The sequence below is a fragment of the Scatophagus argus genome, chromosome 11 (assembly GCF_020382885.2).
Source record: "Scatophagus argus isolate fScaArg1 chromosome 11, fScaArg1.pri, whole genome shotgun sequence".
Classification (NCBI taxonomy): Eukaryota; Metazoa; Chordata; class Actinopteri; family Scatophagidae; genus Scatophagus; species Scatophagus argus.
Window position 1 is genome coordinate 7,405,090 of NC_058503.1, and position 25,326 is coordinate 7,430,415.

The 25,326-nt window shown below is 41.8% G+C and overlaps 1 protein-coding gene across 11 annotated transcripts in view; it reads right to left on the reverse strand.

Annotated features, from left to right (window-relative positions):
• Positions 1–15,123: 15,123 nt before the first annotated feature.
• tbc1d4 (TBC1 domain family, member 4) overlaps positions 15,124–25,326 on the reverse strand; it is a 29,063-nt gene continuing 18,860 nt past the window's right edge. For 6 of the 11 annotated variants that reach the window (XM_046403403.1, XM_046403401.1, XM_046403400.1 and 3 more), the window contains 9 exons: positions 24,824–24,826; positions 24,174–24,335; positions 23,902–24,060; positions 23,538–23,638; positions 23,284–23,427; positions 21,970–22,129; positions 21,662–21,831; positions 19,868–20,044; positions 15,124–17,955 (listed from right to left, as the gene is read on the reverse strand). In XM_046403403.1, the coding sequence (XP_046259359.1) occupies positions 17,725–17,955; positions 19,868–20,044; positions 21,662–21,831; positions 21,970–22,129; positions 23,284–23,427; positions 23,538–23,638; positions 23,902–24,060; positions 24,174–24,335; positions 24,824–24,826 (1,307 nt within the window). In that variant the 3' untranslated portion in view covers positions 15,124–17,724. Of the gene's footprint in view, positions 17,956–19,867; positions 20,045–21,661; positions 21,832–21,969; positions 22,130–22,226; positions 22,399–22,517; positions 22,653–23,283; positions 23,428–23,537; positions 23,639–23,901; positions 24,061–24,173; positions 24,336–24,823; positions 24,827–25,326 lie in introns of those variants that run through there. The other 5 variants (XM_046403402.1, XM_046403405.1, XM_046403408.1 and 2 more) reach the window with 4 other exon arrangements.

Consider the following 25,326-nt stretch of genomic DNA (forward strand, 5'->3'; position numbering starts at 1 on the left):
ATACAGGGCTACAAGCTTGCAGGATGTACAGTAAAGCTGAGCTTAGTAGGAACAATGCCACATGCCGACATCTCTCAAAGCCGGTTTGAGTGAACAGATATCTCAGGTCGTGATGATTCAGTAATTTTTTTTCTCTTTTTATTGCCGGCTAACTAGCTGAACTTCTCTCTGGTGAGCTGTACCTCATCAACACACATGATGTCTACCCAGGTCAATACCTTTATGCCCACAAGCATAGTTGAAGTCAATGGAATTTTTATTAGGAAACAATAATGGGGGGGTGGGGGGTGGGGGTGTAGGGAGAGGTAGTACATTGATTTACCCTTCATAGTTCGTTGCACTACATTTACCCAGCAGAGTGCTCAAATTAGTGCCCTCCAGCTTTCTCCCAATTAGTTTCCACAGAGACGAGGTGTAAAGCCAGTCACTGGCCTCATTACCTCTCCTCTCTCCTCCTCTCACTCCCCCCTCTCTCTCTCTCTTTCAGAGTAAACCACCCTCAAACTCTTTCTCTCTGTTTTTTAGTTTCCCCCTATCTGTCCACTTCAGCCTCTCTCTCATCTCCTCCACTTTTTTCCATTTCAGTCATCTCCTGTCTATATTTGTGCTCTGTCTCTCTCTGTCTGTCTCTCCTGTTCAACTTTTGCATTTTCCCTCCCTGTTTAAGCGCATAGCAGATTGAGGAAAGTACATTCATCTCCAGAAACATGAAGTGGGGTTGACTGTCAGAGACTCAGCTTCCAGATGAAGAATTGATGATGTTTCTCTTTTGTTGTTGTGACTCTGTGTGACTCTCAGTTCAGCACAGTCAAGGATAGCGCTAATAGAATAGTGAAATCTTTTCTGTTTTTATTTGACATTGTTCCACTGTAGAAATTTTACATGGTAGTGTAGTTCGTAGATACTTCGATGAAGTACATGCAATATTAAATAAGGCGAGACTCCACACAGCCACAGGTAGAGCAGGGTAGTGATCTGGGTGTCTGCGCTGTGCCTGATGGATGCTTAAAGGCAACTAGATACTCTTAAAATACAAGCAGAGTGTGGAGAACATAGGGCTTTCAATAGGGGAAAGCTGCTCAGTTTTACCATGGAGTCCCCTAGTTAATCCTTGGTCTGTTCCATTGCATCACTTGTTCACTCCAGCTACCAAATTTTTCAACCCTATGGTTTAGCTTTAACTTAGAGATAGCTGTGTTAACTAAGAGGCTTGGTAATATTTTAGCTATTTCATTGCTATTGCTGAAATCTCATCATTTTGTTTTATTAGCTCCACCAGCAGCATGGCTGTACTGCTGTTGTTGGACTGTCGGTCCATCCTTCAGTTCACAGTTTTGGTCCAAACTGAAACATTCATGGTCCCCGGAGGATGAGTCCTGATGACTTTGGTGATCCTCTCCCTTTTCTTCTAGCACCATCATGAGGCTGACATTTCATATTTTCAGTTAATTGTCTCAGCAACTACTGAATGAATTGACATGTAATTTGGTGTGATATTAAAATAATAGCCTGATGATTTTCTAACTTCTAACTTAACATTCTCATCAGTGTCAGCAGGCATATCATCTGCATTTGAAATCACCTATGCTCTACATATTCAATATGTTTACTATACATAATTTTGTGTGAATAAACAGTAGTATGTATCATTTTGGACAAACTGCTCGTCACGTATCACGTCACTTCCTGATAACCTCCATGACAGGTGGATATTGGTAACCACGGTAACCCGTGCCAGTGATGAACTGGTTTAAAAAAGATATTACGCCCAGTCAAGTGGAAATTTACTTACAGTTGAACTAAAGCATTATTGACATTACACCAGAGCTGACTCCCACTGTTATGTTGTCGTTGTCACTACTGCATTGCATTGTGGGATATTTATGTATGGTTCTGGTTTTGGTCTGAGTTTAATACCAGTCCAAACTTGGATCAGTGAACTTGCTAAATATCACCATGTTAGCACAGTGACATCAGCATATTTAAAACATGCTGTCAAATACAGCCTCAGAGCTGCTGGCATGGCCGTAGACTCATCTTGTTTCTATGTCATGACAATACAGAACTTTTTTTGCTTTAGTTTGAGAATGCTACCTGCACTGTAGCAGTTGTAAATTGATTTTGAGTCCAGTGTGATGCACCTCAATTAGACAACCTTGATATCTGATATTCCCACAGATTTTTGAAAAAATGTATATGTTGATATTAATTTAAAGTATCACCAAGCTCAACCACACACAGCTGTTCATGAAACAAAATCTTATTTAGTTATGATTACTGAAAATAGAGCACCCAAAAACAAACAAAAAAAGTAGAAGAATTTCCATCTAAAAATAGAATCACATTTGTCACAAATACAATGTGTGAGTACTCTCATTACTGAAAAATTTTGGCTGCTGAAGAGTAAACTCCACCCCCCCCCCCAAATTGCACCCACCAGTAATTTGTCCCTCTCTCTCCCCCCATGTAGAAATCCAGAGAGAATCTGGGTGAGGTGTCAGGCCAATGTACTGCCTGCAAACAAAAGCCGCCCTGTCCACCCTAGACCCAGATGTTCCTTATTGATTTCCCTGTGGATTTGGCTGTATGTAATCGCTTCAGTATTTCTCTCTCTCTGTCTTTCTCAGTCTATCTATGTATCTATCTATCTGTCTGTCTATCTATATAGTTTGGACTGCAACAACCAGCTGTTTGGAACTGGTGCCCCCCTGATTCTCTTCTTCTTGTTCTCTCCCTCATGTCCATGATCCCATCCTCATCAGCCCCTCTTGGCTGTTTCTGGTTAATAATGTAGCATGCCTCACTGTCTGATGTTGCATTGGGTTGCTGTGGCACCACAGGGAGGTTGTCTACCTTTCTGGGAGACGCTGCAACTGGTTGCCAAGGAGTTGGTTTCAGGGAGGAGGGGGAGTGTAAAGTAGAGGTCTGGCACAGGCAGAGCAAGAGAAAACAGCAAAGACAAAGAGAGTGAGAGGAAACAGACCCGGAGTGAGAGAGGGAGAAAGAGAGTAAAAGAGAGAAAGCACAGAGATGGGTGAAAAGGGTAGACAGAGGGAGACATGCTTATACTGTTTTAAACCTTTGCTCATCACACAGTGCACAAATCTTGTTCATAATGATGGAACACAAAAAAAGCAGGTAGAATTCTCCTGAAGGCAGGTTTAGTGTAAGTGATACAGCATAGGATTGTTGGTGGTGTTTTCAAATGTCCTTTGGTGTAATGTGGGTGGTACTGTGGAGTTGACAGGTCTATTGTGTGGATACACAGATACTAGGAAAAACGTGACTGAGCTAACCAGGTAAGATTAAATGTCCCTTGAATTCACAAAAGAGATGTGCACATTTACATCTTAACTTTCTGTGTGAATTCTTATGTTTTAATATAAGAAAAGAAAGACCATAATGTATTAAGATGTTTTAGTTTGTAGACTGCATTGTGGGTGGAATATGTCATTCACAGGCTCCACAGTGCATATTTATGTAATTACAAGCATAGACATAAATCCTGAAGGAATTGATGGCTTGAGCTGCTTGTCGGTGTTTCAGTTAAAGGTCTTTTCCCTACAGCCACCAGGTTTATGGCCATGTACACGCACACATTCACATACATAGATGCACCATAACTGCTTGATATGTATGTAAAAGCTGACTCTACGCCTTCAAGCCTTAGCACAATATTCTTGCAGTGGTTAATCTGATTCTGTAGCAATGGTAACGCAAGCAGGGTTGTGTCAGAGATGTCTCTTTTTTACCAGTGAGCTGCTCCTACATCAATGAGATTGTCTTTATCTGCCTGCTTGCAGCTTGGGCTCAGATTCTGCCCTCTATATACGGGCGCTGGGTCGTGGGAGGCATGTGGGCGAAGGTGCGTGGCATCCGGCCTAATGCACAGCCTGAAGAGAAATACTAACACTTCATATTCACTGTGACTTCAACACCGCCACAGTTGGGGCTCTCACATTTGGATTGAAATTTTCAGTGAATGAGTCACAGGTTTGAAAGATATTCCATGGGACATGGTCTTCTAATTTAGTTGTGGTGTGAAATGAAAAGAGTCAAATGAAAAACGATTGCAGGCATCCGTGTTGCGTTGTCAGCCGCACAAGAGAATGGGTGTCATCTATCTTAATATGAAAATGTAGTTTATAAAAGTCTTGCCACAAAGTGCTCCTCCTCAAACGCAAGGACTGCCTTGTGTTTGACTCAGGATATTCCCTGCTGTACCACATTCCACTGTTGTTCCGTTATTCTGGACCAGGTCCCTGCCTCTTCCTGCCAAGACGCTCCCATAAACACACATCCAACCCTGGAGTCCTCTCTCTGCAGGGGGCATTCCAGAAGTGTTAGTTTTCTGAGCCTTCCTCCACGTTCAAAGACACACATGCATACATTCTGTACATCTAGACACACTGTGCTGTTACCCTTGCCCTAAAAACAAAGAAAAAACTCACTTGTGTTTTTAAGACCTTTAGACCACTCAACAGGAAACACTATTATAACTCATCTTAGGTATATTTTATATTCTTAAACTTAAATTTTTTTAAAAAATTCTTCTCTGCACATAACCCATCAGTGACTGAACACACACATGCAACATGCAGTGAAACACACAGGAGCAGTGGGCTGCCATTTCAGGAGCCTGGGGAGCAAATTGTGGGGATTAAGTGCCTTGCTCAAGGGCACATCAGCCAGTTAATGGGTGAGGGGTGTTATTAATCACTCCATCACACCCAAATCTTTTCCTGCCAGTCCAGGGGGGAGGATCACGAACCAGCGACCCTCCGGTCACAAGCCGCTTCTCCAGAAATATTTCTTGCTCTGGAACACATGCATCATTTTGTCAATTGGTGATCCATTATCAGCGTGTCCTTTCTAGCCAACACATTCTAGAAAATTTGACCAATGACAGTTTCCATAATATCACATTCACCAACAGCTGTTGCTTCACCTCTACGTTGACTTCATAAAGCATATTTCTCGACTCTGTTCAGCTACAGTGTACAGACCTTTTATTGAGAACATTTGAGACTCTTTTTTTATAAAAGGGGTATATCGTGTTGAAACATTGTTGTACTTCATGTTACTGCCTCATGTTTCCTGGCAGCTTTATACTGTCAACTCCCATTATCCATGAGGTAATGGGAGGAGCCCAGGCACTTGTTGCTTGGTCTTGTCAGTAGGACACATTAGAGTGTCTCTTATCAGTCTATGGGAATGATTTCACTCCCTAGCAAGCTGTTTGCAATCATTTATAATCTCATCCAATACCAGAATGTTTGATACTAAGTTATCAGTGACATTTTATAATCAGCAAATCTGTTTTTCAATTTATATAAGGTTGATATTGGAAAAATACAATTTTAACCCATACACCATTTTCTCCTTCAATTCTGTGCAGGAGCAAATACACATACAGTATGGTGGTCAGTGTGTTCAGACAAACTCTTGAGGTGTTCCCGCGTGAACTCCTCACATAAATTATTCAGTTCGATCACCTAGCCTTCTTGCTGTCTCTCTCCTTGTCCTCCTTCTTGCAGTAGAAGGACCTGCTCTGCCATACAGGCAGGCACAGTCAGTGAGGAGGGGGGCAGCCCTGTCGATAGCCTGACTGGAGCCAGAAGAGGGCTGGAGCAAAAGTATTCATTAAAGTCGCCCCAAGAGCGCAAGCATAGGAGAGGATAACAAGACCCTAGGGTGGCTGGTGTGGGCCCTCACTCCTCAAAAACCATAAATGTATTCCCCTTCATCCAGACAAGTCCACAGTCTTCTGTGTCAGCAAAAATATATGTAGACACACACACACACACATACACACACATTTGATTGGTTATACAGTAAAATTTTACTCTGGAACTATTTCACCATTCCGGACTTTTGCAAGGTAACTAGATAAGCTATCAGATTTACTTAAAAAAAACAAGTCCATAATAAGGTCTTATTTTCCAAAACATTTATTACAAATCTTGCTTTTGCTGACCTCCACTGGTTTAACTCCTATTACTGCAGTGATGCAGAAAAGTACCCCAGGGTGTGTCATCACTCTTTGGTTTGGTGATTTTGGTTTAAAGTGCAAAAGAGCCAATTTCTGACTTCGCCCATGAGCACCAGAAGTCCAGCAAATTTCAAACCTTCAGTGAGGGCAATGAAATACTGCTTTTCAGTCTTGTATTAAGTTCAGTATTCTGGTTTTGATACCACTGTCATGTCTTGTATGATGAATACATAGTTGGAGTCAGCAGCCATGTAGTCTTGTTCAGCACGAAGACTGGAAATTTGGAGAGACAGCTAGACTTGACTCTGTCCAGAGGTAACTAACATGTTGTATTTCTCTTGTTTGATTTTTACCAATAAAGTGACAATGACTGTACTATTTCTTGACTGGACAGAGTCTGGCAGGGTTTCCCTGAGCTGAGCAACTGCCTATTTATTGCACAGTCATGAGAGTGGCATCAGTCTTTGCAGCAAGAAAGTGAATAAGCATATTTCAAAACTATACCTTTAAGTTAAATTAAGTTGCTTTAAACTGTTAAATGAAAACAACAGTGAATATCACTTTGTGCATAAAATTAAAAAGCTGCTTTCTGGTTCATACTTGACCCTAGTGTACTTTCAAGAAGTGTAACTACACAGTTTTACAATCCAGCCTAAGATTACAACTGATAATTTCAGTGCATTCATTTTTTGTGTTTGATTATTTGATTTGATTAAACTGGTGATGTATTTAAAACCTGCTGGTTTTTAGAACTTTTACATTACCTGAGCGACGCAGAGCCTGGAGTGTCATCATGTGCAATAAACACATGAAATTAAGTAACGTGTTATCATACATGATGGGAAGGATAGCTACAGCTATGAAAAGGTCTTGTTTTATTCTTTTTAAGTCCTAACAAAATTTTTAGATATGTGATGAGAAAAAAAGCAGCGGGTAATACATTCAGCACACTTGTAAGATGTGTCTTTATTCAGCTGTGGACTATTGGCTATCCAATAACTCACACCTCCATGCATCGAGCAGAGGTGCAGAGAAGCATTTAAAAGAGCCATAACTAACTGAACGACTCCTGAGGGAGGCTGCTCTGACTGACGTATGTGTCTCTGGGGTCTGTGGGATCTAACTGCACAGGGCTGTTGTTCTCCCTTGTCTGCCTGCATCTCCTGTTGGGCCCCATACCACGGCTTTCCAGAAAGACCCCCAAGCGATGCTGCATTCAGCCAGGCTGAGCAGTAAGCTGAAATTAAAGCTGTTTCACTGCGGTTAGTTAAATAGTTGGACAGTGAGAGCATGGGGTGGCCCCGAGTCAAGGCTAAGGCTGTCTGGGCTAGTGAGTGGAAATCTCAGAAGGGTTGGGGAGGGAGGAGGGGAACATGCACAATAAAGGATTAGAGGAAACTATCATAGTGACCTGGTTAGAAGGTTTCTGGAATTTTGGTGAGGGAAAGCTAGGAAATGGATGTGAGTCTATTCTGTAATACTGCAAACATATTAAGTTTGGTGTCACTTCTCCTTTGTCAGCTTGTATAGCAGCACGCTGAGGAGGAATGCATTACATAAGGAGATAAGATATTCACTCAACAGGACCTACACACAGTTAGTGTTCTGTTGTCATCTAAAAGTTTACAGGGGAACCTGAGAGAGATTTGTTAATATTTTACAAAGAAAACACATACCTTCAGTCTTATATTATGAAGCTGCCATATAAAAACATCACAGCATCCACAGTTGCTAAATCTTTCCCAAATGTTTCATGATTACTTGGTAGAAATACAACTTAAAATGCTGATCATGTGGCTGTCTGGGGGTTAGATGGCCTGTGGCTGGACCTCAGCAACAGAGATGGAAGTGTTTATTGAATTATATAACTGTTCAGCATAAATCTGGGTTAAGGAGCAAGGGGTGGTTCCACAAGGTCCTTCTACCCCCCATGACTTGCTGGGTTTGACCACAAGTCCGGCCCACATTCTTCAGCCTCTGCTCACTGCTTTTGAGGGGATCTGCATGCTTTTCAAGGCCCATGCACCAAAAGGGGCTCAATACAAAAATGAATCAAACCACATCATACTTGTCAGCAGCAGTTTCCTGACGGATGATTTCATCCGTGGGCCTCAGAGCACATACTGAGAGTATCCTGCGTGAAGGAAATCACAACATTGCTTTTATTTTCTATTTTTATGCACTTTGGATGCTGTACAAGAGAAACATTTTCCTAATGTTTTCAGGCCGCAGTGAAATGGTCATACATAATGACTGGAATAGAGGAGAGTAAATTCCTAAGCCAAGTTCCTTTAAATCCACAGGGTTTCATGCAACATATGGATCAGTCTTCCAAGAGGAACAGGAGCCAAGACATCTGTGTGACTAGCAGAGACTGATCCCCTCTACCAGAACACTGGGAGTAGGAAAACCAGGATTATCTGGTCACATTGCATATCACGGGTATATATTTTCTGCACAATGGTACATGCCCAGCCTTGAAGATATATATAAAGTACTCTGTGTGAAATTGATAATGCAATTTGAATAATATATCCCAATTAGCATGTACTTTTAGATATGCACACATATTTTTGAGGCAGAACTCTTTTGTGGACAAGCATTCATAATCATATCTGAAATTGTGTAGCAAGGGAAACACTCAGTGAGAATGTATCTTTGTCTACACTCATCTACTCTGTGTGGAGGTTTTCATTATCCACTATCCGCTGTGTTCCTGTTCAGTGGGGTCTCTGTGCCCAGTTAAGAGTCCCACTCGCCTGAGGGTAAAAGGATGGTAATGGGGATGACGGGAGAGCAGGGCTTAACTATTTCAGTGCATTATGTTTTACACTTGCAATAATGTAGTAAAAGTAGTGGGTTATTTCATCACCGCATGATTATGATATCCACCACGCTTGTAATTTGACTTTGCAGGGTGAGTACATCAAAGATTTTTTAAACGGTGACTGTCTGCTGGGAGACACAATGAATTCAGGTTGGGACTGTGACATCAAGCTGTAGTGTGCTATTGATTTTCAACTTTACTGAGATTTGTCAGTGGACATGGACGTTTTATTCGATATATATTTTTGCATGCAGTATATCAACAGTATACAACAAAAAATGCATAAACACTACTGTAAAGTACACTTAAACATGATAATAGTCTGTGTTTGTACGTGCAGGAGCGTACAGGAATGGAAGCTTGTGCTCTCACATATGTGACCTCCTGTGTCCTAGAATGTTGCCTCCACCCAACCACACCCCCTGGTACAAACACACACACAGACACACACGCACACACTGACACACACACAGACAGGCCAGGTTGCCAGAGCTACACAAACTCCCACCCATTAGCGGCAGGATTCCAGGATAACCATGGCAACCAGTCTCTCACCCCCGGGGAGACGAGCAGTAGATCTGAAAGGCTCCATTCAATTTCCACATCCCAGTACAACACACACAAAAGGACACACATGCACACTTTTCACACACTAACACACACTCACCGACAAGCACACACACACACACAGACATGGACACGTCCAACGCAACCCACTTGCTCTAACAGCCTCGCAGTCACTCCAGCCTTCCCTGCCTGCCTGCCTCCACTGGGGTGAGTGGGAGCTTGTTAGAGAGACCGCACACTACATCCTCTCACCCACGGTCCTCGACTGCACATACACAGTGCACCAGTGAAACATTAATTACACCTCACTCATTGTGATTAAACACACTTTAAGAGGAAGTCGACAGACTCTTTATTTTATGCACAAAGATTGTCTTCCTCCCTCCCCGCAGGCATGAAGCATCTTATGAACGACAAAGCGTTGTACCGGGTCATATCATCTGACTACATCCACAGTGACAATATGGCATGTGCATTCTTGTCTGCCACGGGTGTTATGTCACATGGCACATACGGGGAAGTGAGATTTGTATCATGTAGAGTAATTTTTTTTGACACTCACACAGTATTTCTTCAGAACACAGGCGTAAAAACAAAGGTTTGAGAGAAATTATGTAACCTAGAGCAGGGCAGAAGGAAATATTGGTATATGATAAGAGAGAGGAGTACCATTACAGTATCAATTCAGTGGCTAATAAGGATGTAGTTATGATTGCTGGTGAAACCCCCATCCCACTTGAGTGAGCGTAGCATGCTCCTCAAGCCTCCTCTGTCTCCAACAGCAGAATGTACTCGCCGGGTTTAACGAAGAGGAGAGAGAACAGGTTAATGACACACAGTGGGAAATCAATCTCTAAGTATCACAGACCGTATTATCACAAGAAATGGGATAGTGAGGTATAGGGGTGGAATAGAGCGGGTAGAAATAGGCTATATGAGGAAGGAGAGGATGATGAGATCCTGAGAGAAGGAATGGGGAGGAAGACGCAGTCAAAGAATTATAAATGACTAACAGACAAACAGAGCTCAGAAACACAGGGTGTTGATTATGTCCTGCTCACATTAAAGCCCACACAGACCAGTAGATGTGAGCACAGCTTGAAACAATTTGGAAATTATTTATTCAAGAATTTTTTGAGTGGCAAGAACACAACACTCAACCTTTTACCAACACAATTGCGGTTGTTTTCGGCATTTTGATGGCAGATAATGGTGAGCTGAAGATGTGCGAGGGTGAAGGTGAAGGTCTTCACCCTCGCACATGGATGGATGGACAGGTGGGAAGACTTAGAGAAATTAGGTCAGCAAATTTTATAAAAGGGTGTGGTGTTGTTTTGGAAACAATGTAGGAGGGAGGGAGATCTGGAACAAGGGAGAGATGGAGAAGGAGTGGAGCGAGGCTGGCACTAATAACGAGTGTGCCCAGGGCCACACAAGTACAGCTGTCTCCCCTCCCAACTTCAGCAATGTCAGATCAGCATAATAACACCCAGTGTGTTAGTATGTGCTCACAGGAACAGCTGGGTGGCTTGACGACAAAGAAAAAAAATGAACAAGGGAGAGGAGAGTTGCGCATCACCAAATTGCATCTTCTCTGCCTTGAGCTTGTATTTTCTTGAACAAAAAAAATCCCAGTAATGCTAAGGGAGGCTATGATTCAAGAAGGAGCTAGCAATGGTAGACACTTCAAATCTCAGGCAGCCTCTGCTTGGACAAATCACTTTGCTTTCATTGGGTTTCCAGAGGCCAACGTCAGAATATGTCCACAGGCAGGCTCTGCTCACCACCTCATCTTTCTTTGTCCCCTTGGTGGCCTTGCATCACTGAATGATGTCAGAAGTGTCTCTCACACCCATATCACACACCCAGGTCTGACAGGGGTTAACCCTGAGCACACAAACAGATAGTCAGCTCAAAGACTGTATCTGCTGGACTTGATCTTTACATATTATTTGCACTTGTATTGGACGGACCTACATGTAGGAGGAAGATATCTGCTTGTCTGACTCACTCCTTGTCTGTCTGACCACCCCCTCTTTCTAGCCTGCCAGCACTTTTGTCTCTTGCTGTCTCTTTTTCCTCCTCTCGCTTGTGTTGTCTTAATCATTGCTGAGGTGATGTGGGCCAGGCAGAGCCAGTGGATAATGTGATTAGAAGAGGCTCAGGCACAAAGTCTCTATTCTGATTGTTCCAGTCACCTGGGACTTCAGTCACGTTTGTCGGGCATCTCCAGGTGGAGAATGGCCTCAATAAGACCCCCTTGTTACTCACGGTGTTTGAGCTTCACCCCATCTCTTTTTAGCCTTGTTTTTAAAAGTGATACGATGTGTGCACCAGCCCTGTCCAAGATGTCAACCAGCGCGGCCATGGAGCACAGAGACCACAGAGGAAATAATGGGTTTAGGCAGCATATGTGTGGCAGTTTAAAGTTCATACATATGTACATACATATATATTTGTAATACTTGTGCATGTATACATCTAAGGATACTCAGTGTGTTTTTCAGGCCTCTAGAGGCTACACAGATGAATGGCTCAGGTAAGCTGAGTGATACTCCCCAGCATGTGCTGGAGCTAGCCCCAGGGGATTTTAAGAAGTGTGTCTGCCAGACCGCTGGGGGAGGGGGTGAGGAGAGGAAGAGTGGCTCTCGTCAGGAAAAAGATGAAGAAGGTTTAGACATGACAGGCGTATCATTAATCACAAGATTCTCCAGCTAGTGTTCGTGGATCTACCTGCTCTCAATGGAAAGAACCAAAGGAATGGACTGTGGTAGTCATGGGAATAGAAGTAGCATGCATGCGTGTGTGTGTGTGTGTGTATGTGTGTGTGTGTGTGTGTGTGTGTGTGTTAAGTTCTGTGTTTCTTCTGTGGCTTCATTATTGCCCAATTCCCTGTCCCTTCTGCAGTTCCTGGATCTGGCCATTTACCATAAGCCCCTCTGGCAGCTACCTCCATGACAGGTACAGAGAGAGAAAAGCACTCTGTAGGAAGCAAATCTGTCACCGTGCTAACTAAAACATGTCACTGTGGTGGTGCTGTGTGTCTAGGTGCGCACTTTTGCATGCCTGTGCAGTGTGGATAGCTGATTGGAATCCATGGCTGCTATACTGAAGAGTTTACTTCATAGCTTTGCAGAAGGAAGAGGGAGCTTGGAAAGAGCCAGAGCAGCCAGTGTATCTGTAAAGCAGGGGGGGTAAGGGCGAAAGATGGGTAGAGAAATCAAGGCGCAGCTAAACTATGAGGTGCAGTGAAGTGTGTGTTTGTGTGTGTGTGTGTGTGTGTTCCCAGCCTCTGGGGAGCCAGCTCCTCTCTCTGGACTAGACTGAGCCCACCTGAGTCTCTCTCCCACCTCTCCAGCTGTTCTCCCTCTCCACTTCCAAAGTGTCCCTCATCACCCCCTCCATCCTTCAAATTCAATAACTCCCCAATCTCTGTCTACAGCTACAAGCCTTGTGACACTGCTCAGATGAGCCAGTTTACTGTACAGTGCCGATATTTGTGCAATTGTATAATGTTTTTGTTTTTTGCCTTCAAACCGCATTATTGATTTGAATTGCATGAAATGGTGCTGCAAACTAGAAAGTGAGGTGTTGCATATATCCTGTGACCTGTAATATTTTGTACTGATGGCTGCAGCCCAGTGTTTTCTTCTGCAAGAACTCCAGCTTTTCGACTGCACCACAAGCAGAGCAGTATGAATTCCCATATAAGGCAGGAGGACCCTTTCTAACCTTCTCCCTCCTCCTCCTCCACTCTCCCTCTTCTACCCCTTCACTCCTTGCATCTAGCTCACACTGTCAGCTCATTCTTCCCATTCTGCTTAGACCGTGGTCTAATGCCCTTAAGACACATGCACACACACAGGCAAATGTCTCGTTCGTTCAGATTGACAACTGATATTTGTCAGCTTTTATTTTCAGTTTGTCTTTCACTGAAATACCTGTCTGGACATCTGCATTGCTGTATTTTCTTCTTCAAGCTCAGTAAATATTATACCAAAACTTCTGATGAAGCCTCACAATTCCAATGGGAGGGATGAGAAGAGCGGGAAGCAGAGTGGGAGGTAGCGATAGATTGAAAGATGAAGATAGTGAATAGGGAGAGAAAAAAAAAACACAAACAGAGCTGATAAGACCTTCGGCAGAGGAAGTGTCCTTCTCAGTCTATCCCCAGTGGATTCCCACCATCTCACTCTTCCCCTGTTGCAGGATGTAACCTCGTGTGGGAATACATAAGGAATGTGGCCCCTTTTGTTTAGTGTGCGATAGGCTCCTGTTTGGCGGCATTTGTGTGTCTTATGTGTGACAAGCTCCAGGCTTGGCAGAGGCTGATCAGAGCAACACTCAACAGCCCTTTCTGGGTAAGACCCTCCTAGAAAAACAATGACTGGTCTTATGGCTGCTATCTTTCAAAGCCCCTCCCTGGCTGATGGAGCTCTTGCTGGGCTCAAGCTGTGTTTCATATTCATAGACTTCAGACTGAACAAAAGGCTAAGAAGGCAACTACATCAGTGGTTCCCAATTGTTTTTGTTAATGTATCCATCCAAGTGTCCATAGTTTTTATTAACCCGGTTGTTGTTTAATACTGTAGATTAAAGTGGATAGTGTTACAATATTTCTTCATACAACTGTTTATGTTATGAAGTTTGCATTAATAGCAATATGTGGCATGTTTCAACCAGCTTCGGTTAGCTATTTTTTTTTTTAGCTTTTTCACCATTACCCATTACTTTTAATATTAACTAATTGTTAATTCATTAGGCTTTCTTTTAACTATGTATTGCAAGTGACCATTAAACAATTTCAACAGTTTGTCCAATTCTTTTTGCTAATGATGTTACAGTTTCTACCTATTTAAATATTTATTTATTACTTTTAGCTTTTTTTCCACTTTCACATCCATTGCACTACTTTTAATGTAAACAAGCCATTTTAACTGTTTGCCCAATACTTTTACTTTACTATTTGTATGCTTTATCCATTACTTATAGCTAACTGTTTGGACTTGCTAACTCATTTTCACGCTCAGTTTTCTCAGCTGCATCACAAAACATAGGACCATGCAAGACAGTAATTACAATATGTTCTGTGTAATAATGTTTGACTAATGTCAAACTTTCTTTCAAATGTATTAAAAAGTGGAAAACTAGAATGTAGGTCTAATGTGAGGCTACATAACCTATACTGCAGGAAATTAAATTTGCTTTTTTCAAGGGGGCTGTCAGCAAATTTGGTCCCCTTGCAATGTTGACTCCATTATGGACTCGGGATAGCTGTTTGAGAATCACTATATCGCAGTGGTTCCAAACAAAGTTAGCAGCGTACAAGACTGATATTTTCTTTTAATTCAAAGCATTTTTATGTTTCTTTCCATAGAGGTCAAGTATGTGAGGAATAATATTTAATTCACTGCATCATGGCTAACTCAAGTTGGATGTTTCTGGTGTTTCTGGTACACAACAGGGTACAATTTCACAGAGAATTTTTTTTCCCGTTGGAAACCTGTAGTTCTTGCCCAAGGCACTGCAAAAGTACAACTCTTGAAAGGCCTTTAAATAGACTCTCTAAAACTGTCCAAGTCTACCTTGGCCTTTTACGCAATAATACGTCTACACACTGAGACTGTTTCAGCTTGAGGCTACGTCCTGCGCTTGAAGTGCTACTGTGTAGAGCAGTAAAGGAACATGATTTCTTTATGAGAGATTACTGAGCAGGAAAGACATTCAGACATGAGTATACAGAAAAAAAGGCAAGGTAAAGTTTATTGAAGAATTCATGACAGTTTCTTTGCTTTTTGTGTAGCCCTCATGTTGACAGAAAAAACAATTCATCTATTTTTAAGTGCTTTTCCTTAAAACACAGTGATACAAGCACTACTCAGTAGTCAGCACTCACAGCACCTGATGTTAGATACAGACCCTTTGCTGATCATGAGGATGTGCTTAACATTACATACTGACAAATGGTCTATCTCCGATTAATGGAGAGAAGGCCATTGTTAACTTTTGGCACAAAGGAATAAGATGATAATAATTCATAAACAAGTCTGCAAATGGGTCTTCTTCATTTTTCTTCTTTTTTAGTGTGTCAAGTTTTTACCACCAATAACTTTTCAAGCTTTGATAACCAATCTGAATGCTGAAAAGGTGTAGAGACAAAGTTACCATATATAACATACAAGACCTCACAGTATACCAATGAATTAATTCATTTTGCATTCACACATTATTGAAAAACAACCACATCTTTGGTTGGTCAACTTACATGATGCAGAAATACTGTAGATATGCAAAATAGGCAAAAAAAGAGGCAGGCGAGCTGTGTAGTAACGTATCCTTACATATTCTTTGACAGATTTCAAAATGACCGGTTTGATATGTTTAATCTTCTGGACTGCTGAGAAAATCCCTGCTCTTCAGAGGTGACTATTTCTCTATTATTTATGAGAGGTTTGGTGCAAACGTTTACGTCACCTTAAGAACCACAAGAACATTTGACCATTACAGAGTACTCAGGCCAGATTTATCAACCCATCCAACTTTATGTGAACTACTAAAACTCTCGTAACTTAGCAAAAGTAGGCAAGCGCTCTGAGTATATGCAAATACACAGAACTGCTAGATATACCGCATAGCATACCAAAGGATATGTCAGCTTGGACTAAAGTTTGAGAATAAAAACTTTACACTGAAATAGACACAAATGTGTCACCACAACTTGTCACCAAGGACAGGAAGACTGATAGACACTTTTAGTGAGTGCTTTTTTCATCACAGACATCACCTTGGTTTTAATATAAGGGTTTTCTATGAAAGCCAGGTCAAGCCCAACACTGTTTTTGCTTTCAATCAGAAACGGCAATGATGAGTCAGACACGGAGGTGGGATAAAACAAAACTGAGGAGAGAGCCACGGACACTCTTTCAACTCATTTGAACTGTCTGTCCAAGCAGTCAGCCAGTTCACTGCTCAGTTTGTGTGTATGCGAGTAAGTGCATACTGGATACTGTCTTTATTGCCCAGAATCAGAAGAGATCTGTCTCCACTCAAAAGGAAACTGAATTGTCTTCTTCTTCTTCTTTGCAGTCTCTCTACTCACATAAACACTGCAAACATAAAACTGACTGTGTGAAAAACAGCAATGCAACTGCAGATATATGTTGCCTTGACAGCTCGTGGTGAGCCAAACAACACTTGCTGATTGTAGTCTCACCTCAAGAAGTACAGGAAGAGAGGGCATCGCTAGTTACCTTGGGTAGACAAAAACAAAAATGTCATACAGACGTTTAAAACAGAAGCACGTGCTGTACATTCAGATCAATGCTCCACTTTAGTCTGATTTTCAGTGCCTCCTGGGGAGGGTGAACTCTGCTTCGGGCTCTCAATGTGGTGCTAAAACAAGACGTCGCGGTCAGTCACACAGGAAACTGAGAAGGCAGACAACCTCACATCCTGTCTGAGCTTTGGAAGAAACACTTCCTCCTTAAATGCAGCAAGTGCAATTACTAAAGATATCTCACGTGAATGCAGAAGTACTCTGCTGAGAGATAAGCAACAAGACACTGAATGCCTGCCGAAATTTCAAAGACTTACATGGCAGACATGTGCATCCAGATGCTACTGTTGTGAAAAATAGAATGTTATCACAATAATCTTTGGAGGGAAATTACATTCACAAAAATTTCAAGTGAATTAAAGGAAATAAGAAAGCAATGTGATTATTGAGGCAGAGTTTCCATCACAGAGACAGAGTTCAAAAACAACAAAGACACTGGGGTATCAGCTCCAGGATCATACACACTGGTAATGGCTATAAGTTGAACCTGAGGTCCAAAGGACTGTTAGCCAACAGGCACCTTCTTCTCAATGCTGTCGTGGTGCTACTGTGACTGGTAGTAAGCACATAAAGGCAGTGTTAGAAAAATGTGCAGAGACAGACATTTCTCACTGGTGTCAATCTAGAATATTCCCCTGTGATTACCAAAAAAGATCTGAATAGGCAAGGATGTTGTGCATCTTGATCTCACCTTCAAACTGGCAGTGAAACAAATGAGACACAACACCAGCTTTGATGCACTGATGGAACAGCCTGTTTGCTAATATAACTGAAACCATCCTCCCACCACACTATTATATGCTGACAAATATCATGTAGATATTTACCATAGTCTGTGTGTCTCTCGACAAGACATCACACATTTACAAAACGCTGCTACTCCTGTGCAGCAGTATAACAATAGCTGTTGGTCTCCGCAGCCTTCCACTAAAACAGTCTCCATTTGTTCACTTCAGTGTCTGCCTGTGCATCTGCCCAGAGCAGCCTGCCCCTCTGCTGCCATCAGGGCTTCTTGGCTGCAGTTTTGGCTTTCCCGTTGGGTCCTGTTTTGATCTGGGTCATCTCCACATCTGTCAGGGCGTCAGGGGGAAGGCATGAGCGCATGCGTTCAATGGTCTTCTGGTAAGCTGCCCTCTCCTGCTCCAGAGAGCGAATCATGTGCTTCATTTTACTCTCCCGAGAAAGGAAGTTCTCTACGCTCGTCTCCAGCGTCTGAATCTTCTGCCGTGCAGCCTGGAGAACAAAGATTGCACCTCAATAAATACAGCGTATGATGCAAAGACACACATTTGGATGGAGGGTAAACACAAGCCCAGCTCAAGACAACGGGGGGGCCTGGGCACAATCTTCTTAGGGAGTTCCCTTTGCCTGGAGCAAAGAACTGTGAAATAAACTAAAAATTATACAAATAGTTTAACTATATGGACCGATCACCATCACCATTAAAACCACCTGCTTCAAATTTTGCAAGTCCCCATTGTACTGCCATTTGGTCTGCAGTGTTTAGGTGGGTGGTGTGTGTCAAAGAATGTCCACATGATTCCCCGCAGAACATTGCACTGTAAACGGATGATTAATGTTCACCCGTCAGTGGGGTTAATGTTGTGGCTGATCAGTGTATATAACTATAGAAAAATATCATTTGTTTTATAAGGACAATATAACAGCCTTTTAATATTGTACTGCCAAAACTTGGCAAGAACATTCCAGCACTCTATGAAGGGGGCATATGCTTGACATTAATACACAAAACACACATTTGTAGTAAACACACCCTCATTAAGTAGATGCTCAGAAAGAATTATGCACTCAGACCTTAAGTCAGACCTTAAGTCAGAGTTCTCAGCAAAAATCCTCAGGGCACACAGACAGCAATCACTCATATGAACACAAACAATGCAATTTAAATGCAGCACACATTATTATTAAACGCGTGGTCATTGTTGATATGAGAGAGAGAGGGGGAGAGAGAGAGAGAGAGAGAGAGAGAGAGAGACACACACACACACACAGAAAACATCGTGTTAAAAGAAGAGAAAGCAGGGGCATAATCCCAGCTCATATACTCAATACACTCCTCGGTCAGCAAGGGTAAAGATACCAGAATCCCTTAAAGAAATTGCAGAGCTTTGTGAATTGTTGAGTTAGAGGAAACTTTACAAACTTTGTGAAACACTGTCTACATCAGAGTCTTAATCATTTGTCCCCTTCTGTGAATTCAGCAAATACCTGAATTCTGACTTCGCTCTCTTTTCTTCATCTTTCTATTGGCAGCATCACAGGAATCCTTGCGTTTTGGAGGCGCCACCATGTTGTTATTTTTTTTTTGTATATATTTTTCACATCATATCATACTTCAGCAGCACTATGGTTGATTGGACAGTCGCTACAGCACCTGTGTCTATCCAATTGGCATAATACGGTATATCACAAAAAAAAAACAAAAAACAAAACATTTCAAGCTCTCTTGTGCAACATTACAAGTGCTCTTGAGGCCCTCTGGTGGCCACAGCGCTTGTTAAACTAAAAACACAGGCTACAAATTTTACAACTCAACTGTAAGTCACCACTGACATGACTTTGTACAGGAAACATCATAAAAAATGTGATCAGATATAGATATAGATATAGAATCCAAATCTAACAAGTGTAAATTGTTAAATGTCGTAGTGACACTTACCAAGCCCATTAATTTTTCTTTTGTCACCTCAGACAAGACGGCAGCTCAATAACATTTTAATCCTCTCTAACATGAGAATCTCACAGTGCAACTTTAGCAGTTCTGCTGTGCAAATTCCCAAACTGCTGATTAAAATTAAGCAAGAGTATATGGACTACACACAATGTTTAATCCTTTTGTCTTGCCATCATTTTCATTGTGTTTTTGACTTATGTTTTAGTGCCCTCTATAGGTTGTTTGAGATACTATCAGCAGCAACTTCTGAGTATCTCAAATGTGACCGAGACATTCACCAATCCATCAAAAGAAGGAATTTTAGATACCTCCCACATTTACATGGAAATTTTCTTGATGACCGAGCATTAAAATAATATAATTATAAAAAAATTCTTCCAAAAAGTGGTGATAAAAGGTAACAAATGGGGAGAGTGGTCTTGTTTCAGACCCAGACCTCCTACTCTTTACCTGAAGTTTTTCCAGCAGGTCCATATTTTGTTTCTTCAACTGAACATTTGTCTTTTCCAGTTTGTCGAGCCGGTCAGAGTCATCAAGCAGCGGTCCGGCATCTAAAATCTCATCCTGCAGGACATGGTACTCCACCTCGTAGGCGTGCAGCTGCTTGGAGATGTCCATCTCCATTACCTGAACAACAACAGGTTACACAGTGAGACGGATGCCATCAACTGACAAATCATTATAGTATATCAGCATACCAACAGCAAGGCCCAGTAAAATTAGTCTGCATAGTGAGTAAAGGATAACGTGGTGATACACAAGTTTTTTAAAAAAAAACAAAAAACAAAACAGATCTTACTAACAACTGTGTCTCTGTAGTACTCTTAAAAAAGTCCCCAACAAATGCTCATGTCCATTTGTGAGGAGTATCTGAAACCAGTTCTAATGTTGGAATGTGCTGTGACCTTCCTGTGTAAGAGCTGTACTCATTTGAGGGCAGAGGTCATGAAGCAGGTTTTGTAGGGGAGTCATATAATTAAATAATGTCAAATCCTACTTCACTCTTTTGGTTAAGGAGGACCATCCCATCGGTTCATATAAGATCCAATGGTGACTCATTTATCAGCTGTGATAAAAGTGCAGAGCATCGTGTTATACAAGAGACTTTAAGGTAGAGAAAGAGGCATCCATATGCACATTATCACCTTATTCAGACATAGCTGTATATGGTACAATAGTGTTCTGATGAGCAAACAAAAAGCAAGATTTGGTTCTGTACTATTTTGACTTTCAGTTTGTGTTCCACTTAGGTCTTCAAAGTGAGTCTATTATCCACCCAGATTCCCAAGTATTTATAACATTCAACAATTTCAATTCAATAAACAGGCTGGATAGGCTCATCAGTGACCATGAGAAAAACATACATATTGTTTTTCATAAAAGCTTATGTTTGATAAAAGACATCTGACATTAATTGAAAGCAGACTGTAGATTTTCAATGGTCTTATTAAGAGAAGGCATATAAAACAGTATAAGAAATATAAACATTTATGTTATATATAATTGCACATTTATAAGACTTAAATAATATCTCTGCGGCTGTTGCTGTGTAAGTCCCAATCTAAATCCTGACTGCTGAGGCTGTAACTTATAACTTTAAACAATTTACTAGGGACTCCAGGATTTTTGTTAAACTGGTTAAATAGTTTATTGGACAGTAGTTATTGTACTCACTCACAAATTTTGGGGGATTCTCCATTTTTCATCTAACACAATGTGAGCCAGAGGTGCAAAAAGTAAGTGAGCACTGATGTGCAGAAAGGAAGAATCATCTCCACTATTAGATTAAACTGACCGGTTTACTGCAAACCTCACTTTGGCTTACAGGTCTAAAAAGAAAATGTCTTGCCAGAGGCAGTGAATATTTGAAGAACAACTTTCAGATGGAGCGCAAGCATTAAAGGAGCTGGTGGTATGAATGGTATCAGGTTAATGTGGAATAACTGCAAAGTCTGGGACCAAGTAGATTTGAAAATAAGTCTTAAAATCAGTTCAGTAAACTACACGAAAAATGTGTCTTATCTTGCATTATGGTAAGTATGAATACTGGATCTTCAACAGCTTAACACCTCTAAACATATTTTCCACAAACACAACTATCAGAAAGCTTACATTTTCCCAGTACAAAAGGCTGGTGTTATGTGGCCACTCATGCACAAGTACTAAGATTCTATGCATCAGTGCTCTTAGTTGTCTGGAAACTTGGGATTGTACTTCATACCATCTCAACTTCGCATTCTGTACCTTTGCAATGGTCTGCTCCATCTGGGTGTGGGTGAGGGCAGGAAGTGTAGTTTTCAGGTAGTCCACAATGCTCTCAAAGCTGTCACACTCTACTATCTCCCCCTCATGACTGCTCAGCAGACAGAGGGCCACTTTAAAGATCACCCCAGTCCCTTGGAAAAATACAAAATCTGAAAAAAAAGAAAAAAGAAACAACAAAGGCGCATCAGTAAAAATGTTTTAAACAAGTTTTCTTTATGCTGTAATTATTACAGGGCTCCCGAGACGTCATTATTTTTCAAGAATAGCGCTGTGCTGATAAGATATACCAAAGATGCGGGACACAAAGCTGAGCGGGAACTGTGAGGCGAAGAGAGTGAGGAACCACGGCGCTGCGTAGAGGCTCGGGCAGATCTCGTGCTCCTCCAAGTGACTGTACAACTCGCGGTGATAGTCGTGTAACAGTCTGGAGAGCTGGTACATCTGAATCTGAGATGACACAGACAGTGTGCACAAGCATAAACACACACATTCAAAGAGATAATACACATACAGGTAGGTCAAAACACAATGTGCCAGAACAAACCAGTATATCTGGATCTGCAGGTGGCAGAGAATCACAGCAAACTCTAAAGAAACACTAGCTGGCAAATGAGCCTTTACAGCTTAAGTATAGAGGCTTGCTGAGACATGCATCAAAGCCGAGCTTTTAGCAGCACTAACTGCAAATGACTAAGTATGTTTCACAGTGATCCTGACAAGTGCCTCAGTGAAATACACGGCAGAAAGAAAGGAGAAGCAGAAGTTAGTTCAAGCTAATTTTAGACTGTTATCAGTCTTACAATTTCCTGTCCGTTGCAAAGAAAACAAGTAATACCTTCACCTCCACGAGCTGAACTGCCGCACAGAGAGAAACGGCACAAATCCCTCTTATCTTTGCAACTTTTATAAGAACAGAACTGCAGTGCAGCGAGAACCAGCAGGCTAAATGGTTACCTGATATAGATTAAACATTACCACGCCTGCTGGTGGTTTCACCCCAGTGAGGTCAGCTGATGTTTAACTGAGGCTAACAGAACAGGCATGCAGGTGTGGCTTGAAGCAGAGGTGGAGACACTTGACTACTGTTTGCTGTTGCTAACTACCAACCCACATAAGGCCTCTCATAGCAGGCAGATGTGCTTGTTACTCACATTCTGTTTCGAAGAGGTTGGAAATGTACTGAAAATATGCTAATGCCTAGCATTTAAGTGTAAAGCCACTATGCACAAGTCTTGCAAGTGATAGTGGATTTTTTTATTATTCCGAACCAAAATAATTAAATTATTCTGAGCCCCAAAATAAGGGTGTGTCGCTGTTTAAAATGGTGTATGGGGTTACTGCTTATCATTGTTGCCTTTTTTTGATATTACCCGGGAGGGGTAAAAATCACTTTATCTAACACTCACTCACGTTAAAAGCTGCAATTCAGCTGCAATCTGACTTATGTAGAATTGAATCTGGTCCAACAAGAACCCTAAATTATCTTCCGGGAATTAAGCACAGTTAAAATGTTACCGTACTGTAACAAGATCCAATATTCTTTATTATTCTTATATCATTCCTTATATTCTAGCGATGCATCCATCCATTCACGTACTGACCTGCAGAGACACCATGTCAGGTTTGTACTGCTGCCTGATACCGAGGTCATACATGAGGAACTTCAGCATGTCAAAGGCCTGTTCTTCGCTCATGTGCAGCAGCAACACCCCAGCCACAAAGCTGATACCCTGGCAGTAGCCAACCTGTGTGGTGTAAAAGCAGACAATATGAACTACCAATTTCATGACATTCACTGCACCATGACCTAATGGCAATGCACTGAGGGCAGTGGGAACAGGATTGTGGTATTTACCTCTGTATCCAGCAGAGAGTAGGCTTTCAGGAGGTTGTAGAGGGAAAGCTGCCCTGCACCCAGCTGAGCTGAGAAGTACTGGTGGGTGGGGAAGGTCCGGCCTGAGCAAGGCAACAGAGATAATATTCACATCTGAACTTCTATCAAATGTTCATAGTTTCTAGACTAGACATAGCATTTTGTCATTTGCTCTAATTTCCTAAAACTAAGAAGAAAAACAATCAAAGTACTATTCCTATGACAACTACCAGTCATAGTAACAGCTTCTATTTATGCAGCAGCTTCCTCTATATGCACTCTTGAACCATTTTCCGATTACTAAAATACAGTATTCAGCGAGCCCGTTTAACAACTGTGAGCACACCTAGATCCACCAGAATGGCATGCTGCTGGGCGGTGAGCTGCTTGAGCAGATCACGGTAAGGGGTGTCCGGGGCTTGCTGACGCTGAGGCAGTCTGTGACGCAGCCGGTGCTGATGGGAGAGGAGCATCCACACATCCCCACGCCTGTTCTTGGGAATACCTGTACACAAAGATAGAGACTCCATTAGAGCTTACAGACTTATAGATTCACAAATACATCTCTTCCTCTCGCTTTCTTGCACACAAAAATGTACACGCACACTCATCATTCACCTTGGCAGAGAGCGCGATACATTTCCTCCTTGTCTTGTGGGACTGTTGTTCTACCCGGGGCTGTCAGTTTTCTCTCCCACAGTGTCTGTGCTTCTTTGGAGCACTGGCCCACTTCCTGGTAGTTGAGCTTCATCTTGCGGATGTGCAGCTCATCTCTGCTCGCTGCAACACAGGCACCACAATAACAAGAGATTAAAAGAAGGTATTCAAAATCATTTTGCCAAAGATTCACCTGTCACACCAAAAAATCAACGCCAAAGGAGGGCAGTACTAGCAAAAAAGCCCTTCTGCTTTTTCTTTTGTAAAAGAACCATGTGGCCAATTAAAAGATGTCAGATTTGAGAGCGAGCACGAATATAGTCCCTCAACCCCTTTTTCACCAGTTGCCATGGAAAGCCTACAACATAAACACAAGCCACAAAACCCACATGAACACCAAAAATTCATCCTCATTAAGCTGGAGGCATGGAAAAGCTGCATAAAGATAGTGTCGAGAAATACAGAGGACAAAAGAAACAAAAACAGGATAAAGTATGATGAGTACCTGAACATGCAAACAAAGAAGCTGAATTGAATGAACATAATAACACCCGAAATCATGCAAAGTATCTACGTGCTTTGATCCCAAGGGCTGCTTTTGTGTGGCTTACCTTCTATTGAAAACCGTTATTCACAGTTAGGTCCTCAGACCAGCATTGATGTCATAGTAACAAACAAAGGGAAAGAGATGTGTTGGTATAATATAATATTAAGGCTACAAATAGCAGATGCATCCCAATGCCAACAATATCACCTCTTTCTCTCCATCTCCTCCTTTTCTCTGAGGGCAAGAAATGTTATCCTGCTTTTTTATTTATTTTTTGTCCATTGTTTGAGTTTTATCATGAATAAAAGTGACACACATTATAGCCTTCATCACTGGGTGAGGGTTTATCTCATGCCACTTTAGTGTGTAAATGCCTTTTAGGCAATAAAGTTGTTTCATTAATTGTCCTAAATCCCCCCCCGACACACACACACACACACACACACAAACTGTTCCTCCTCTTGTCTGTTAAGGGAAAAAAAATTTTGGGAAGCAGCCTAAATAAGCAGGGCTATTAAAAAAAGAGATATTTCCTGTTATTTCAACCATTACCGATGTTTTTTCCCA